Below are 18,079 nucleotides of genomic sequence, written 5' to 3'. Positions count from 1 at the left end.
CCATGTAAAAGTAGGTTTTGAGGAGTGATTTAGAAGATGACACCAACTTTGCAAACCTAACTTCCTCAGGCAGAGAGTTCCACAGCGATACAATAGACTAATTGTTACTGAGATCAGTAATTGCTTTACAGTTTACCCTTTGTAACCGGTTTATAGTGAACAGCGTTTCAAGATTGCAGGCCAATCAGGACCTTGGACAAGTGTGTTTAGGTTGTTATCATCTGAGCCAGAGGTCAAAGTGTCTGTCTGGGGACTAGCAAACACCTTTAAATTGTTAAGGAGTCTCCTAGAAGAGGTGACAACTGCTCTTATTCCCTTACTAATGAAAAAGCAAGCAGGCACAGATGCTCAATCTCATCAGCTGATGTGGCCACAGAGGGCGCTTATATGTGCTTATATGTGGGTGTGAGATAAACTAATGTCAGCCACCAGACTCTATGGTTCCCTGCCCTTTATATTGAAAGTGAAATTTCCTCTTCCATTCGCCTCATGCTAGCTGCTGCATTGCCCTGCTACTTTCAGACATGCATTCCTGCTGGACTCCTGCTGGACTCCTGCCGGACTCCTGCTGGACTCCCACTGGACTCCTGCTGGACTCCCGCTGGACTCCTGCTGGACTCCCTGTCAGCAGTCCAATCTAAACAATCAGCCATCAAATCTCTGATGGTAAGGACTTGCATCTGCACTTGTGGCGGCACACCGGTGAGAGGAATCTGTTCATCTGTCAAGACCGTGTTAGTCATCAGCGGATCAAGAGAGCCGTGTCTTTGATTAGATAAAAATCAATGTGTGCACTGCGGAGGCTTTTCTCTGTGGGCTCATGGTGTATTGAAAAGAATCATATCTGACAAAGAAATCTACAGCAGCAAAATATATCTCCGCCTGGACCTCTCTCTCTTTTTTTTGTTGCACTTTATCACATAACACTCTGAACTATCAGAGAGTCAAAAAGCCGGCTCCTGCCTCAGCATATCTCAAGTAAACACAACTCTTAAGTCAAGGCATTTTAAGTGTCTCCGGATATTCTATCTCTTTCTTTGTGTCATTAAAATATGGCATGTAGGCATTGCTGGGGAAAAAGTTAAAGGAAAAGATATGTGACAAGTGTAAACACCTCGAGCAAATGCAGCTGTCTCAATAGATGGCCAGCCTTGGCACTGAGCTCTGCTGACGTAGAGAAGCTGTAAAGGAGGCTGGCAGCAAAGCACTGGGAGGTTGCAGAGAAACTGAAGTCTCCGCATGTAAGACATTATGTTGGAAAAATGAAAGACCTGACAGCAGATGAGGGTCAGAGGTGCTTAAAAGAGAAAAGAGGGGGTAAGATAAAAGGATGAGGAGAACAGGAGACGGAGGAGAATCCAGAGGTCCCATGACTCACTGGCACTTCTGCCAGACCGGACTTTGACAGGCAGGCACACACAGGCTGCTGTATGTAACACAGCTCACATACAAATGACTGGTCAGCAACACACACACACACACACACACACACACACACATGCATTGGAAAAGCAAGTATATATTATTCTAGAAAGAAAATCTCAACAGATACATTCTTGTCTTTTCTCACCTCACACACACACACACACACACACACACACACACACACACACACACACACACACACACACACACACACACACACACACACACACACACACACACACACACACACACACTGACTGACTGCCAAAAACAGTTTTTTTTAAGGTAAAAAGTCTGAGAGAGAAAGAGAAAACTGGAACAGGGGAGGAAATAAAATAAGCGGGAGAGAGGGAGAAAATGCAAAGGGAGAAATGAGGTGCGTGCATGTGTGCGAGGGAGAGAGAGGGAGAGAAGAGAGGAGGTGAGGAGGCGGAGAGAAGAGAGGTGAGGGAGGGAATAATATAGACAGGGTTGGTGGAGAAGAGAGGGATAAGCCACACTTGGATGAAGGATTCCACTGGAGCGAGGAGGGATTTCCAAGTGTAGGATCAGGAGAACTGGACGACAGGTCTCAGGTCCTCCATACTGACACACTGGACAAGATAGAGCGAGTGAAGAGAGATGGACGGATGGAAACAGGGGGAACACCGGGCCCAGGACTGACAGAGACTGACATGACCTCTCCATCTGGCTGTTTAAAACTGAACTGCACCTCCTGACCACCTACTGTTACTCGATATTATTCACAGGTGCCGTGGGGATGACTGACCACCAGCACTGAGTTCCAGCACAAGTTGGGGAGTTCACTCACAGTGTTGGATACTGCTAAAGGCACTATGGATATGTTCAAATGTTTGAGCTTACTTTTCTTCACTCTTCCTCCACAAGGTAAATCCTTACCCTTCTTGTCATTTTCTTTTTCAGTGCAAGGGATTTAGTAAAAGATATTAAGATGGGAGTCTTAAAGGGGGAGGGTAATGTATTCTTAATTTTTTGTTTTCTAAAAAATTTGCTTTAAATTGAATTCTTAAAATATATAAAATAAAGTGTATATACAGTATTTCAATCAGTGCAAACAGCTTCACTCAAAATTGGACAATGTCTTTATTTTCACTTTTTCGCTATGCCATAAATATTTAATTTTGAGTATTTGGCTGGGAGGGCATTTCAGCATTTTTTAAAAGTGATTTGAAGGGTCCAAAGAAAATATTGAAAATATTGAAAATGCAGTTGGAGGATGTTGCTTAAAAAAAACAAGATAAATATGATTCTGCCCTACACCCTACCCCCAAACATTTTTGTAGAGTCAATAAGAAACTCTAGTACCATTATTCATTCGAAGGGCAAATATTTTTTATCTGACAAGATGAATAATGCAATCTCTGACAAAACCACAACATTCAGGACAAAAAGAATAACCTTGTTTTCATTTAATTTTAATGGAAAACAGCCTTGGTTGCCTAGTGACCTGGTAACAAGCTTTGTTGGCCTGGTACAGGAGCAGTATTCACCTGAAATATTTTTATATTTGCTGCTTGTGAATAATTGGCCTTTAAGGAGGGAAAGAGCAAACCTGGACAGAACTAGGCCTAGTAGCTCTGACACATAACCAACCAGGTTGGAAGTGTTTGGCAGGTGCTTTACAAAACTAAAAGCACATGCAAATATATATTAGTAGAACTGATATTTACCCAAATCTACCAGATTTGAACTTTTCTGTATGATTTACATAATTAACCTTATTTGGTTTACATTGTGAACATAAATAAATAGTGCGAGTTTAGTAAGAGAATTAAATAATGAAATATATCCAGGAGAATGGCTTCTTCTATGGTGGTCGACAAATGTCCTGCCAGATCATTTTCATAATTTGATTATTTTTAGTTCACCATTCGTTCGACTGACACAGACATTCATGGGAGTCATTGGTTCTAATCTCTTGGGTCTGAAGATTGTGTGGATTGCTTAACAGATTTCAAAAATAGCCGACATGTATAAAAAACAACAGCAGTTCAAATATTTTAAATGTACATACAAGCCACACACATGAACAGTAATAAAGTCAATTCAGTTTCATTTTATGAAAAACATTGACTGTAAATTCTTCATTGCAGATAAACCAGGTAGGATGAACACACAGTTTTCTAACTTCCCTCTGCACCGTAGACTGTTTACTTTGGTGTCTCCATTCTAAGTGGTGACACCAAAGCCTGTACCACTAGTATTCACAATAGTGTCCTGTAGAGTACAGAAGTAAATCCATCCGACAGTTACTTTCTGTACACATTACTGCTCTGACCCACACATCGTCAAAGTCAGGACACTCTGCCAGCTCCCCCATCTAAACCCATTAGTTGCAAGGCTGCTTAAGTATCCACTGGAGCATCTCTCCTTATTCAATATCACCTGTATTCAACAGACATTTCTCAGAGCTGATGTGATGAAACATGTGAGTTCCTCTCATCTGAAAACATAGAGACATCTCAAGGTTGTCCTGTGTCTGCACATGTCAACACATTCAGATGGAATCAGGAAGAGAGGATGTGGGGGAGGGGACAAATAAAAAGTATATTCATTTAATAAGATATTGATCCTGATCCTTCAAAAACTGTGGATGACAGTTTTCAGGCAACTGAAGGACAGCCCATCAGCTTTGATTGAGTGAGAGAGAGGACCTGAGAGGAGGGCCAGCGTCATGACAACACACGAGTCCCTATTTTAAGCAAAGCGTCTTTGTCTCAGATATCAGAGATATTTCCCTTCCTGTGCAAGCAGCAATCACATGGACTCAAATTATAATGAAGTAATAAAAAATGGCCCATCGCTTCTGTAAAATTTGTATTTTGCACAATAAGCAATTAACAATATAGAGTATACCATATATTGCTCCAAGACATTGAAATATGCAGCATTGACAGGCATATCAAAACAACAGTTAGGCTGGTTAATAAATCAAATGCCATGATAAATGCTTTGTCAGTGAGTCACTTACACAGATGCACAATGGCCTGAAAAGAGATATGTCTTGTTGAATATGAAAAACAGGACTGGAATACAAAGACATTGTCCTGTAAAGGCCTTGTGTTGATCCTCGTCTCTTTAATTGTCCCCAGACCTTGTTTGGTCATCCTCAGTGCTATGTGAGCTGTTTCTAAAAATGTGTGTGTGAGCCATCAGTGTGGCTGTAGACTAGGAGGCGGAGAGAGGGGTTGAGGGGGAGGGAGGGAAGCAACGTCTCGGCGGATCGCTCCATCAGCACGTCTGTTCCGAGACAGAGCGGATGTCCTCAGATTCAGATTCATCTGTCCTCTTTTTCCTCCACCACCCCTCCCTGTTAGTCTCATCTCTCAGATACGGTCTCATGTAACCGCACGCCACCTGTATAATAGAGGTCACCCTCCTTTTGGATTACACTCTATATCTACAACAGTGGCATGGCCGTATCAGCTAAATCCATTTTAAAAGAATGTATTGTAGGATGGAGGCAAATATATTCAGTATAATTGTTATGCATTTGAAATCGTCTTTGCTATTTCATATGTAGATACACAAAGGAAAGACTGGTTATGAGTGCAAAGTTTGCACGAAAGCAGCTGACATGTATGAGCATGAAAAAGAGAGGATTTGTGATATCATGCATGTGCATCTTTAAACAAAGTCAATATGTCCTGGTTTAAACTACTAAATAAAAACACATGAGGCTGTGTCTAAGCTTTCCCAATTTCTTATTTCTTTCTCAGTTTGTTTCCAAGTTAGACCTCGTGCCCACGCTGAAGAGAGGCTGCTCCAGGATCTGTTTGTACATTACAATAAGCTCTCCAGGCCTGTGGAAAACACTTCAGACACAGTGATGGTCCACTTTGGCCTTTCCATTGCCCAGCTTATTGATGTGGTGAGTAAAACTTCACCAGATTGTTAAGTTTTACCTACATCGGAAACACACAATATCTTCTACAAAGGTTTATTAATGATACTAGTGCAGTGCCTGCCTATTTAGAATGTTCTGTTCTCTTGTCCTGTCTTAATGCTCCTGAGCCTCTTCAGAATAATTCCTTGTCATTAGTGAGTCCTCCTCAAACAGTTGTACAATATACTGTCACTTTTTATTGTTTGTGTGCTGGACGTTGTGTGCAGAGATTTATATAAACAGTCTATGGTGCAGAGTTAAGTTAGACAACTTTGTGTTTATGCTACCTGGTTTATTTGCAATGAAGAGTTTACAGTCAATGTTTTTAATAAAATGAAACTTAATTATTTTGTCAGTTTTTTCCGAGGCCTGTTAGTTCACAATGTTTCCAAAAAAGCTTTGTAATTCAGTTGATATGAGAAACATTGCAGCAGCAAAGCTAAACTACTTTTTTAGACAACTGGCAATAGAAAGTGATTCTGTGTGTGTTGTTGCTATGAAGGAGATCAGCACCTGTGCTGTGTGTCTGTGTCTCTGTCCGATATTCATAAAATAAAATTTATCAAATTATCTACAGCCCTGCTGTAGTTTATCCGTGGACGTAGACATGTCCGCAGACTGAGGGCACACTGTCCTGCCCCCAATGACTGCTACAGAGTTCTGGTCGTCTGTTAATTTAAAATGTATTAATATTGAACATATTTCATGTTCAATTTGCACCAAACTCTGCACTATACCTCCTCAGACGATTTACAATACACATGCCAGTATGTAGCTGATTAAATGAACTGCTCAGGAGATATGCATTCCAAATACAGACAGACAAAGAGATGTTTGTGGTATTAGTAGGTCGATTATTATGTTGGATTTGTACTGTATGTGCTAATGTGTTAATCAACTGAAACGTTTCTGATATGCAACAGAATGAATATGATCACAATAGCCACCAGCTCAAAGCTGTACCAGGCAAGAGAGATACATTTAGACACACACATCAATCATCAGCGGAAATGAAACCACAACAGAAGAGACTGAATTATTTTCCCAAATTAAATTCAGTTGTCAAATATCCCAAAACTGACAGTAAATATTCAAAGCTGTCCCCTAAAAAGCAAACCAGACACAGCACGTCTCAACTTAATTACATCTTTATAGAGTCTCTGGACTTTTAAACATGTTCATTTTACACAAATTATGTTGCGGTTTTTCTGTTGACTGAAGTAAAAACGTGTTATAACGACCATTTGGAACCACGCAAAATTTCCCGACAGAATGTGTGCAGCTGGCGATGCTGCAGGGAGGATTCTCCAGGTTTTTCGACACACAGTTAGGTAACTGTGCTTGCTTCACATGCCTCATATAGCGAAAGGCAGCTCTGGGTGAAGTTGAGTGTTTTCACTCTGTGTTAGATGTTGAATGTTGAATGTGGAAGAGCCGGAGATAATGGCTTGCCAGCAAAGCAACAGATACAGTGCAGCAAGGGTGTTTTTTTTTTTTGCATGGTGCACTGTGTAATATTTTTTTCCTGGTGTATTTATACAGCTAATCTCTTTGTATAAATAGAGGGCTTATATGTTGATTTGTTTTATAACTTATTCATGAGTCCAGGTGGCAACGATGAGAAGTGAGAAATTATGAAGTGCAGACAAGAAGATAAATGTCACAGTGATTTTCTGGTCTGTTTACATGAAATAAGGACGAGAAGAACCAGATGATGACGACAAACGTCTGGGTCAAGCAAGTATGTATTAAAGACTAAATGCATGCTAGAGATAAAGTCCAATATAAAGCTGCAGTGTGTTAACATGATTAATGTTCTCCCACAGGAATGGAATGATTACAAACTGCGCTGGAAGCCGGAGGAATACGAGAATGTCACCTCCATCCGTATTCCCTCAGAGGTCATCTGGAGGCCAGACATTGTCCTCTACAACAAGTGAGGCTCGGCATCAGTAGCTTGTATGGCTTGTTTCCTTTCACAGTCACACCAAGTGGTTGCTGGGATCTTAAATGTTGTCGTTTTCAAGGCAAGAATACTCACACACAACAACTAATCCTCCGACTCTGATGATTTTATTCCAACAGATGGTATGACTGGAGGGAAAAAACGTGAAGATTCTGTTATTGTGCCAGACATCCTGTTCGGTGCCAATGTCATAAAGTAATTTAGCTGGAATAAATGTGAATAAGGTCAGCCTTAATGGATCTTGTTACAAACAAAGCTTGGGACATGGTACAAAGTAATACATTAGGCAGGTAATTAGAAGATGAAATGTAACTGGGTGTGTTTCAGAAGGAGCCTCAGATCAAGTGCATGCAGTGGGAGTGCGTCAGGTTCATCTGTTTTTATTTCACTCTAAGTAAGGGAAATTAGTTAATATGAGAAACTGTATGGGAAACAGGTAAAACAGAATTGGCTCAATACAACACTCAGATTAACGCTTCATTGTAGAAACATAATTGTGCTTTCTCATGAGGAAATATCCATCTATATTAACAATCTATATTTGTAAAGCACATTTCATCCAGGGCAGCACCGCTCACAAAAACACAGTGGTGCTGTTTGAGCAAAGCTCTGTAGCACTGTTGCCTCTAATCCCAGGTCTTTCTGCCTGGAGTTTGCATGTTCTCGGTTTGTGTGTTTTTTTTTCCAGGTACTGTGGCTTCTTCCCACAGTCCAAATAGATGCAAAATGGAGTTAGGTTAATTGAAGACTCTAATTGACCATAGGTGTATATGGTTGTTTGTCTCTGTGTGTCTATGCGATGGACTGGCGACCTGTCCAGGCTGTACCCTGGCTCTCGCCATATGTCAGCTGGGATTGGCTCAAGATCCCCCCACGACCCTCAAAAGGCTAAGGGGTATAGATATTGGATAATGGATGGATGGACATTTCATCCCTAGGACATTTCAAACACTTCTACATCTGGACTAATGGTGTGATCCTCCCAACTAATACCTATAAGCAGGTTGTTTAAATTTTAGATCAGAAGGGAAACCAGAGGACTAATTCAGGCATGCAGATGTTCACCAGAACAGATAAGGGCAGAACAGAATGAACTGTTGATCCAGCACAGGGTGATCGTTAGCTGTTCTCTAGATGTATTGAATGTATTAAAGTTAATCACAACTAAGTAGATGGGGGGGGGAGAAAGGCTGTAGAAGAAAGGCTCGGGTGTATAATGAAGCAAAACAGGGATCAATCAGATATAATTTAGATACAGGAGGAAAGAGAGGGAAAGAGGCAGCTGTCACTCACTACTGATAGTTTAAAATGACAGTGATTACCTCCAATATTTCTTCTGTAGCACCAAAACAATTGCTTTTTTTTTTTGGTATCATTTATTAATAAGGATTTTTGCAGCATCCAATCTTTTATGTGCCTGGTGTTGGATATATATTACAGGAGTGTAATCATCATACACGCAATAACAAATAATCTTTCTTTGAACAAATTGTCCTTGATATTGTTGTCTAGACTCATCTGATATGATTATCAATATGCTGGCGCCAAATGTCGATATTTAGTTTTATTTATTTAGTATATATATATATATATATATAGTAACTAAATAATAGCCAGTTTATGGCTATTTTAAGTTGGGATGATGGCTCATGTGTTTGTTGAAGACTTATATAAAACTTAATAAACGTAATAAAATGTTATGCATTATTTGTAATGTTTCATCTCAGTTTGTGTCAAACTGTGAAACTTACACCAAATTGCAACTAGTAAATAAACAAATCCTGCACTTTACCTCATTAGGGGCATTTTGTATTCTTCTTCAACAACGTGAGTTACCCTGCGATTCCCACCACTAATGTAGAGGGTGAATAAAAGAGGATTTGAATCTATGAATAATTCTCCAATAATGTTCTATCATTAAACTAGATAATGAAAATGAGTTTTGGCTTGTAGTCCCTTTAGGTCATTGGTTGTAATAAGAAATGTTTATTGCAATAACACTCCAAACACTGACAATATATAATACAGTCATGATTCAGTCAACAATTGAACACAAAAGTTGGAAATCAATCTCCAATTACTAGCTTTATCTGGAATTTTCAACCGAAATCAACTTATCTATCTCCGTGACAACTCAGCGAACTCCAGACAAATCTAAATTTGAATTGCTAGAAGAAATCCCCCTTAATTAAAGTCTTCTAGGGAAGGCAAAGATGTAAAGTACATGTGATGACTGTGTTTTTACCTTTCTCTTCCTTTTATGTGCTATTCTTCCTCTGCAGTGCGGACGGCGACTTTGCAGTGACCCACCTAACGAAAGCGCATCTGTTCTATGATGGTCGGATAAAGTGGATGCCACCAGCAATTTATAAGTCTTCATGCAGCATCGATGTTACTTTCTTTCCTTTCGACCAGCAAAGCTGCAAGATGAAGTTTGGCTCGTGGACGTACGACCGCGCCAAGATCGATCTGATCAACATGGATAGTGATGTGGACCAGATGGACTACTGGGAGAGCGGCGAGTGGGTCATCATTAATGCTGTGGGCAAGTACAATACCAAAAAGTACGAGTGCTGCACGGAGATCTATGCAGACATCACTTACTATTTCATCATCCGGAGGCTTCCGCTGTTCTACACTATAAACCTCATCATCCCTTGTCTGCTCATCTCCTGTTTGACGGTGCTGGTGTTTTATTTGCCATCGCAATGTGGAGAGAAGATTACTTTGTGTATCTCAGTGTTACTGTCTCTCACAGTGTTCCTCCTGCTGATCACTGAGATTATACCGTCTACATCACTGGTGATTCCCCTGATCGGTGAATACCTGCTGTTCACCATGGTCTTCGTCACGCTCTCCATCGTAATTACAGTCTTTGTGTTAAATGTACATCACCGCTCGCCACAAACCCATGGCATGCCTCAGTGGGTGCGGAGAGTGTTCTTGGACTTGGTGCCTCGCGTCCTCTTCATGAAGCGTCCGCCAGGCACAGCGAAGCAGAACTGCAAGAAGCTTATCGAGATGATGCACCGTCCAACAACGGTATCTGCAACGGGCAACTCGCTGGCCTTTTGGGCCGGGTTAGAGACAGGATTGAGACAAATGGGACAGATAGAGAATACACTGCCAAAGACTCCACCCGAAAGTCCAAGCATCCTTGTGTGCTCGCCTTCTCCACATTCTTCTCCCCCTGAGGGCCATACCGAGGAAGATCACCCACTGAAGGGCAACATTTTCTGCCAGTCCACATCCAGCCAATATTCAGTTCTCTCAGACAAACAACTCCTACGTGGACACAACTGCACAGGCTTGTCTTCTTCCCAGTTATCCTTGCCACCATCTTTACCGCTAGGCCCACTTCACAGCCTATACAGGGGAGAACCGAATACACTGGCTCCAAACGGCCGCTCCGTCAGCGTGGAAGAAATGTGTAACCAACAGACGGAGCTTACTCAGCGAGCTGGGCATCACTGTCGCCCCTGCAGCTTCCAGTATTGCTGTCTGCATGATGAAGGGTCAGGGGTCATCAGGTTCACGGGGCGGGTGAAGAAACAAGCCCCAACAGATCACCACAGATCACAAACTCTCACAGCAGAGTTCACCAAGGATGCCAGCACCCAACAGGACACCATAGTCCCAACTATTTCCCCAGCTATGCAACGGGCCATAGAGGGAGTTCAGTACATCGCTGATCATCTCAGGGCTGAGGATGCAGACTTCTCAGTAAGTTGACAGAATAATTATTGCAGTAACCAGTAAAGCATTGGAAATTAAATAATAGCAGTAACGTTTTATGTAGTGCTCGAATTTAATAAAAGCCACATAGTTTCAAGTAAGTAGGGAAATAGTGAAATTCAATTCAATTCAGTTTTATTTTATTTGTATAGCACCAAATCACAGCTGGCATTAGGAACAGTTGAGTCAGATTTGAGAGAGAGAAAGAGAGAGAGAGTGAAATCCCTTCAGCACTTTTCATTTGAAATTGAAACTACCTTTATTGTGTGTATTTGTAAATGTATATTTGGTCTGTAACCAACCTTTATAACTGTAACTATGACCATCTGGGCCTGGTCATAGGCTGGATTGGAAAAAACTCATGAGCAGGGTCGCAGCATCAACTCTTGGAGATAGTGTGAATTTTAAGTCAACAACACTGATTCAAATACTATGAATGAATTTTATCAACTTAATTTGAGTTGTTTTTAAGGCTCTTTTTGCTGCAATGCAAGCAGAATTGCTCACATACTTTCCTGTGTACCTCACTCTTAAAAGAATGATCACCTCTAGGGGCAGACCTGAATCTGAATCACTCATTTTCCTTCAAAACACAATGAAGCATGGGAACAAAATTATTCTTACCTTACAATTTAAGAATAGTTATGTCCCCATGTTTTGTTGTGTATTGAGGTCTCCAACCTCTCTGTGTAGGGGGCCTTGAGATAATGTATGTTGTGATTTGGAGCAGTACAAATAAAATAAAATTGAAATTTATTGAGTTTTATGGATTCTGTAGATTACAGAGGTCATAGCGATAATAAAAATAAACACGTATTTTAAATAATAACAGAACTTATTATTATTATTATGGGGAGAATTCTTCTTTAGTGCATTGAAACATATTTAACAGTGATTCAGTGTTAGTTGCTGAGTCTCAAAATAAAATAAAAAGTGTCTTTGTGGAATGGGAGGGGAGGATCAAAAATATGTAAAATTATTCTCAAAGCAGAGGTGGAAGTTATTGTATTCACTGACACCAGTCATTGTCAGTACTACAGTGCACATCCTATCTGGGGCCAGAAAACGCCTGTCTCTGAAACAATGTGACCGCAGTAATTTGACCTTATATTTTTCATAAGAGAGACGAGCGAGGACTGACTGACATTTAGGAGATAGCTGCCTCATAATGAAAAAATCAGCCATTCAAGAGAAATCAATCAAGGGTAAAAAGTGACAGCTGGTCAAAAGAAAGGTTGTATGGTGTGAAATAGAAATGTCTCTTACTATTGTGTCTCCTCCTCTCCGCCAGGTGAAGGAGGACTGGAAGTATGTGGCCATGGTCATTGACAGAATATTCCTCTGGATGTTTGTACTGGTGTGCATACTGGGATCTGTGGGACTCTTTCTTCCTCCTTGGCTGGCCGGAATGATCTAGAAACTTGCAATCAAGGAAAAAGCCAATAACACTGACAGAAGGACATGCTGTCTTATATTATGAAAAAAAAAAAATGAATTTGTCATTTATCATTTTATTTTCATTTTTTCTAAGGGAACTACGAGTCACATTCCTCGTTCTTGCCCTAGGTTATCAAAAGGTAACACGTGGAGAAATGAGAGGAAATATCTATCGTTGATTCCAGTGGGTGATATAAATTCTTTATGAGGGCAAAAGGGCAACAGCGAAAATATATCTTTCCGCTCTGATCCGTTTTGAGGTTGAGCTGCTCAAGCTGTCACTTTCGTGAAAAACAATGAAGAATGGAGTAAGACCTATTTACAACTGTGGATAACATCACAGAAAGACAGAGGCATTGTGAGCTGTCAATAAAATTAATAAAGAAAGTTTGGGTTTGATCTCAGTTTGACAAAGCTGCGCTTTCACCAAATATTCATAAAATTGTGTTTCTGTACAACCTGATTTGTCAGACTTCTGTGCTGGGAAGGATTTCTCTAAAAGACTGTGTGTGTGTGTGTGTGTGTGTGTGTGTGTGTGTGTGTGTGTGTGTGTGTGTGTGTGTGTGTGTGTGTGTGTGTGTGTGTGTGTGTGTGTGTGTGTGGGTATTCAGGTGCAACAGGTTTTGACACGTACAGCTCTGTACTTTTTCTAATCAAAGCAGTTGAATGAACATATTTATTCAATATTTCTTTCAGCCTGTCTCTTTGTTACCACCACAGCAATTTGATGTTACCAGGAAGAGATGTACTGTCATTTTCTCCAGTCCTGCACAGCTCTCCCCTCAATCTTGGCTTCTCACAAAATGCAAGGGCACATTTATCTCTTTCTGTTGCTTGATGAATGAATAGAATAGGAGTGGGAGGATTGCATTTTAGTCATTGAAGTTAAAGTTGATAATTAACCTAAATTATATATATTTTTAAATATACATATATATATATATATATATATATATATATATATATATATATATATATATATATATATATATATATATATATATATATATTAATATAACTGGCAGACTGGAAGGAGATAAAGATGATTATGATGTTATGAAAGTCCTCTTAAATAAAACAAAAGAGAAACACAGAGTGATGCCAACATGAAAGTGTTTATGGGAACTTTTAATTAACACCAGTGATGCTGAGGATATGTGGTGGACCCTATACCCCGAACTGAGGATGATTTTTTGGGACTTTAAAATTGAATTGCTCTAAAACATTGTTAATAAAATCCCATTCTGGCAACTTTGATGCTGACATGACTTTTGCAGCTCTGCTTTATGGGTCTACTCAACATCAGCAAATGGCTAAATTATTAATGTAATTTCAACTCAGTAACGATTAAACCATTAGTTCTGTATAAAAATGTTAAAACCATTAAGCAAAGGTTAATTGTGCTGCAAGATAGATCGATTGAAATAACGTAACAGGGGACTGTGTAATATGAAATGCTGTATATGAGGTGTATGTAAGGACACTGGCATTGGGTGGTGTGGTTGCAGGTCTGTCGGCTCACCACAAACACTGGATGGATTGCCACACATTTTTTTTACAGACATTCACGGTCCCCAGATGATGAGTCGTGAGGATTTTGGTGATTCCCAGACCTTTCATCTAGCACCACCAACAGGTCACCTATCCACTGAAATAGCTCAGCGTCTTTAAGATTGGTTGTTATATTTTGTGCAGCTATTCTTGGTCCCCAGAGGATGGATACTAGTGACTTTGTTTTTTCCAGGAATCGTACATATGTATACTTGCAGCTGGATTTGCTTGGGTTTCCAGTGCCCAGTTGCCTATGAACACATGTAAAACCCCTGAAGTTACAATGACCTGAATTACTGAGAATCCTCACGGGTACTAATGATGTGTTAATCCCTCAGTTTTCATCAACAGTAGCCACACGGTGTGCTTCACTTTTGTGGTTTAAGTGACAATGTTTGAGTGGATTGACATGGAATATTGTGCTGACGTCTGTGTTTCACTTTGCATCGTCAAAGCTTTATTTTGTCCAACACTTAATAACAAAGCACCTGCAAAACTATGACTTTCCCATGAGCCTCAGCTTTACTTTTAGTTTAGAGCCATGGCAAAAATTTGCATTGGCGATCATGAACATTGTAAACACACCTGCTAAACATCAGCATGATAGCTTTGTTATATGTTAGCATGCTAATTTTAGCATTTAGCTCGAAGCATTGTGCTGCCTTATAGAGCCACCAGCATAGCTGCAGAGAATTTCCATAATAAAAACAGGAAAGATACAAATGGCTGTGGCTCTGGTATTGTAAGATCTCAAAACACATTTTCCACATATTGTACACTTATTAGTTTACAGCCAGAAGGGTTTTGATTATTAGTTAGAACAAAACAAATTTAAGAAATGGGTTAAACAGTAATTATTACAGTTTTTAATGTATTTTACAATGCTTTACAACCCACAGCAGCTGGCTGTGCTGTTCATGACAGCATAACAGCTAAAATATATTTTGAGTAATATTTTCAGAATTTCAAATTTAATTTTAAGCTGTTTTTAAATTTAAAATTCCTTACATTTTACAATATATATATATATAATATTTATTGTCTTGTATGCACATACATTATTTATATATCATTAAATTGTAATGTTCTACATTTTGGTATTTTTTATTTTGAATGCTTTATTTAAACTTTGTTGCAGTTCTTTTATACCATTTGAGTTTTTGTGCCAAATTCTCTGTCATCAAATTAAGTTTTTTTCCCCATTTATTCTGGTGTGAGATGTAATTTGTAACTTGAAATACCCTTTGCCACTTTTCTGGCCGTTTTAAATTATTATTACGTAAAACTACAATGAAGACACACAAACTCGTCTGATTTAAAAAAATATATATATTACAAGTCCACTAATGACATCCAGAGGAAAATGAGTAATAAGAAGACATTTCTGTATTTTAAGTATGTGCATGTGTTGTTGTCACAATGTGATTTTTTATCTTTCTTGTTTTGTGTTGTTCTATCTTTCTTGAGATAGCTCAAGTTAATTTATACCTGTCCACGCTCAAAATCTAGAGTCCATCTTTCTTACTAAATTCATTAAACTAAACATAATGTGTCAAAAGTATTGCTCTAACAACCATAACAATGCAGAGCCACTGCTTTGCTGCACCTGAGGATCTAAACTAACATCCAGTCATTTGGGTAGCCTCTCTGAAATTTTAATAAATCCACCTACAGCAGAACATATTAAATTACTGTTCACCAGCAAATCATCACCTCCTTCCTCCATAAATCTTCATCGTGCTGTTCCACCCCAGTAAACCCTCACATGGGATTAGGTTTAAAAGCACGTAACGTTACACCTGAATGCCCAAAGTGATGACCTGAATTTTCACCTCTGCCACCTGCCTATTGTATTTCCACTGGCTCAGCAGAAGACCAACCATTGATCATTATGTAAAATCATAGACAAGAGAAAATGGCAATTTAGCATTATATCGAAACACAGCACTCCAAACAAGGTGAAATACCCTTAGTGCTATGTATTTATTCATTGATTTTAGCTTGTAATCTGCAGAGAAAAAGGCCGGAAGATGGTCTGAAATACATATTAGGATGTTGGCTTTTCTAATGCGTCTCTCTCACTCGCACACACACACAGACACACACACACACACACACACACACACACACACACACACACACACACACACACACGCACCTCAACTCTGCTCTAGAAGTTTTAATTAAAAAAATACAAGCTTAGGTTAGCTTTTTGTCCATAAGCACAGATTTATATGAATGGATATTCATTTCCATTTGTCCTTCCGGTTTTCTCTGGCCACTTAATACTGCGGTATATTGTTAATTGAGTTCTGAAATGAAATGAGGATGGTCAAACTAATTTCCATTAAATGATAAGACATACCTTTTTCGCCATAGCCTCCATGTGCATAATTTCCGTATTATATTCTTGCACAATGGCAAATTACTTATGACATCAGATGGTAGCACTCCATTAAGTTCCTCTGTATTGGCTGCCTCAATAATGCAATGTAAATTCCCATATGAATACACAAAGTTATTCAATACAACTCCTGTAAATGTCATGTTAATAAATTTACCTTGATTAAAAAACATCACCTTCATTGCTTACTTCAATTAGGTGATTGTCTCTGTAGATACATTCTCCAGGGCTTTACTAATTTATTCAGGCAGGGAGAGGTATTTTAATTTAATAACTTCATCCAGCGTTTTGTCATGATCGGCTCCTCCGTCGCCCTCCGCCCATGTCCCCTGTACACTGATACCCCCACAACTGACTTTCCCTAACTGTCCATGTCCTTAGTCTTTCCTTCCTGTTCTCACTCGTCCAACTGCTGTGTTTCCCTGCCCCCAGCTATCATTGTAAGGACAGTGTATTGACTTCCATTCATGGTGGACAGAGCAAATGTTATGCCGAACCGTAATCATGACCAATTCATGCACCTTAACCTAATCCCAATTCACATCTGATCCCTGTACGTAACCAGGACCTCAGAAATCATGTTTTGCCTCATCGGGACCGGGCTTTGGTCCCATTGATGTCAACTGGTCCTGACGAGGTTTATGTTTATACTGGAAAAAGTCCTAAATAGGAAACAAAAATGGGAATGCACGCACGCATGTTCCCAGTTCTTTGTTCAGTATTTAAACCAGCACTTGGTGTTAATCTGAAAACATCACCCTCCACTCTTTAAATTACATTATCACTACAGTCCCATGCTCACCCACACACATCCGTCTAGTTCCAATCACAAAACTGCAATGGCACACTGGAGAGATTTCTAGCAAAGTCACTTTCATTTAAAGCAAAATGTGCAATTTGTAACCCTGCGTATCAGGCCAACATTTTTATAACAGAACAGAATCTGCATCCAAGATTCAAAGCCAACTGGGCAGAGAACATCCTGCTCTTATTATGGAAGTCCAGTCAAAAGATGACTTGCAAATTGAAATGTTAATAAACCACCTTTTCAATAACAAAAGGACTGTAAACGTTAAAATGACTGAAGAGAGAGCGGAAATCTTAACATATGAAATAACCTAAACCTAAAAGTCATGTCCTAAGTCTGTGACACTTTGATGTTCTAAACCACGAATACTCAGTGGAAATTCCAACATTATTGGCAGGGGATGTGGTAAGTGTGCTCGCAAGGTGGTCATTAACTTTACCTCATGTCATAGAGTCGATGGGGATGACTAAAACTGAGATAGTGATCCATGACTTAAAGGCATGGCATGCCTTCATACTGCTCGTGCTGTGTCATCCAAGTGTTCGCAAGCCCCGACGCCCATACCCGACCCGAAACAGGATCATTTACACCATGTCTTCAGTCTCATTGTCCTCTGATATCTGTCTACGAGGTGCATTCACCGACCCTTGGACACACCATCGTGGCTATGGCCACTAGCTTAGCCACTTCCTTTTTAGGCTTTAAACACGGTATAAATGACCTCGTTTCGAGTCGAATATGAATGCCTGGGCCCGCGGACACCCGGATGACACCACACGAGCAGCACGGAGGCATGCCATGTTTTTTTCTGTATTATTATGTCTGAAGGAGTCACCATTGACTTCA

General features: G+C 39.8%; 1 protein-coding gene across 1 annotated transcript; it reads left to right on the top strand.

Moving 5' to 3' along the window:
• Positions 1–1,924: 1,924 nt before the first annotated feature.
• Positions 1,925–12,893, top strand: chrna4b (cholinergic receptor, nicotinic, alpha 4b). Its single transcript, XM_034591747.1, has 6 exons — positions 1,925–2,313; positions 5,166–5,317; positions 7,029–7,073; positions 7,159–7,268; positions 9,581–11,021; positions 12,325–12,893. Exons 1-6 carry the CDS (start codon positions 2,262–2,264, stop codon positions 12,448–12,450), a joined length of 1,926 nt encoding a protein of 641 aa, XP_034447638.1. The 5' UTR covers positions 1,925–2,261; the 3' UTR covers positions 12,451–12,893.
• Positions 12,894–18,079: the final 5,186 nt, after the last annotated feature.

Source organism: Hippoglossus hippoglossus, chromosome 7, assembly GCF_009819705.1.
Source record: "Hippoglossus hippoglossus isolate fHipHip1 chromosome 7, fHipHip1.pri, whole genome shotgun sequence".
In the NCBI taxonomy this organism is placed as follows: domain Eukaryota; kingdom Metazoa; phylum Chordata; class Actinopteri; order Pleuronectiformes; family Pleuronectidae; genus Hippoglossus; species Hippoglossus hippoglossus.
This window is presented reverse-complemented; position numbering and strand designations above follow the sequence as displayed.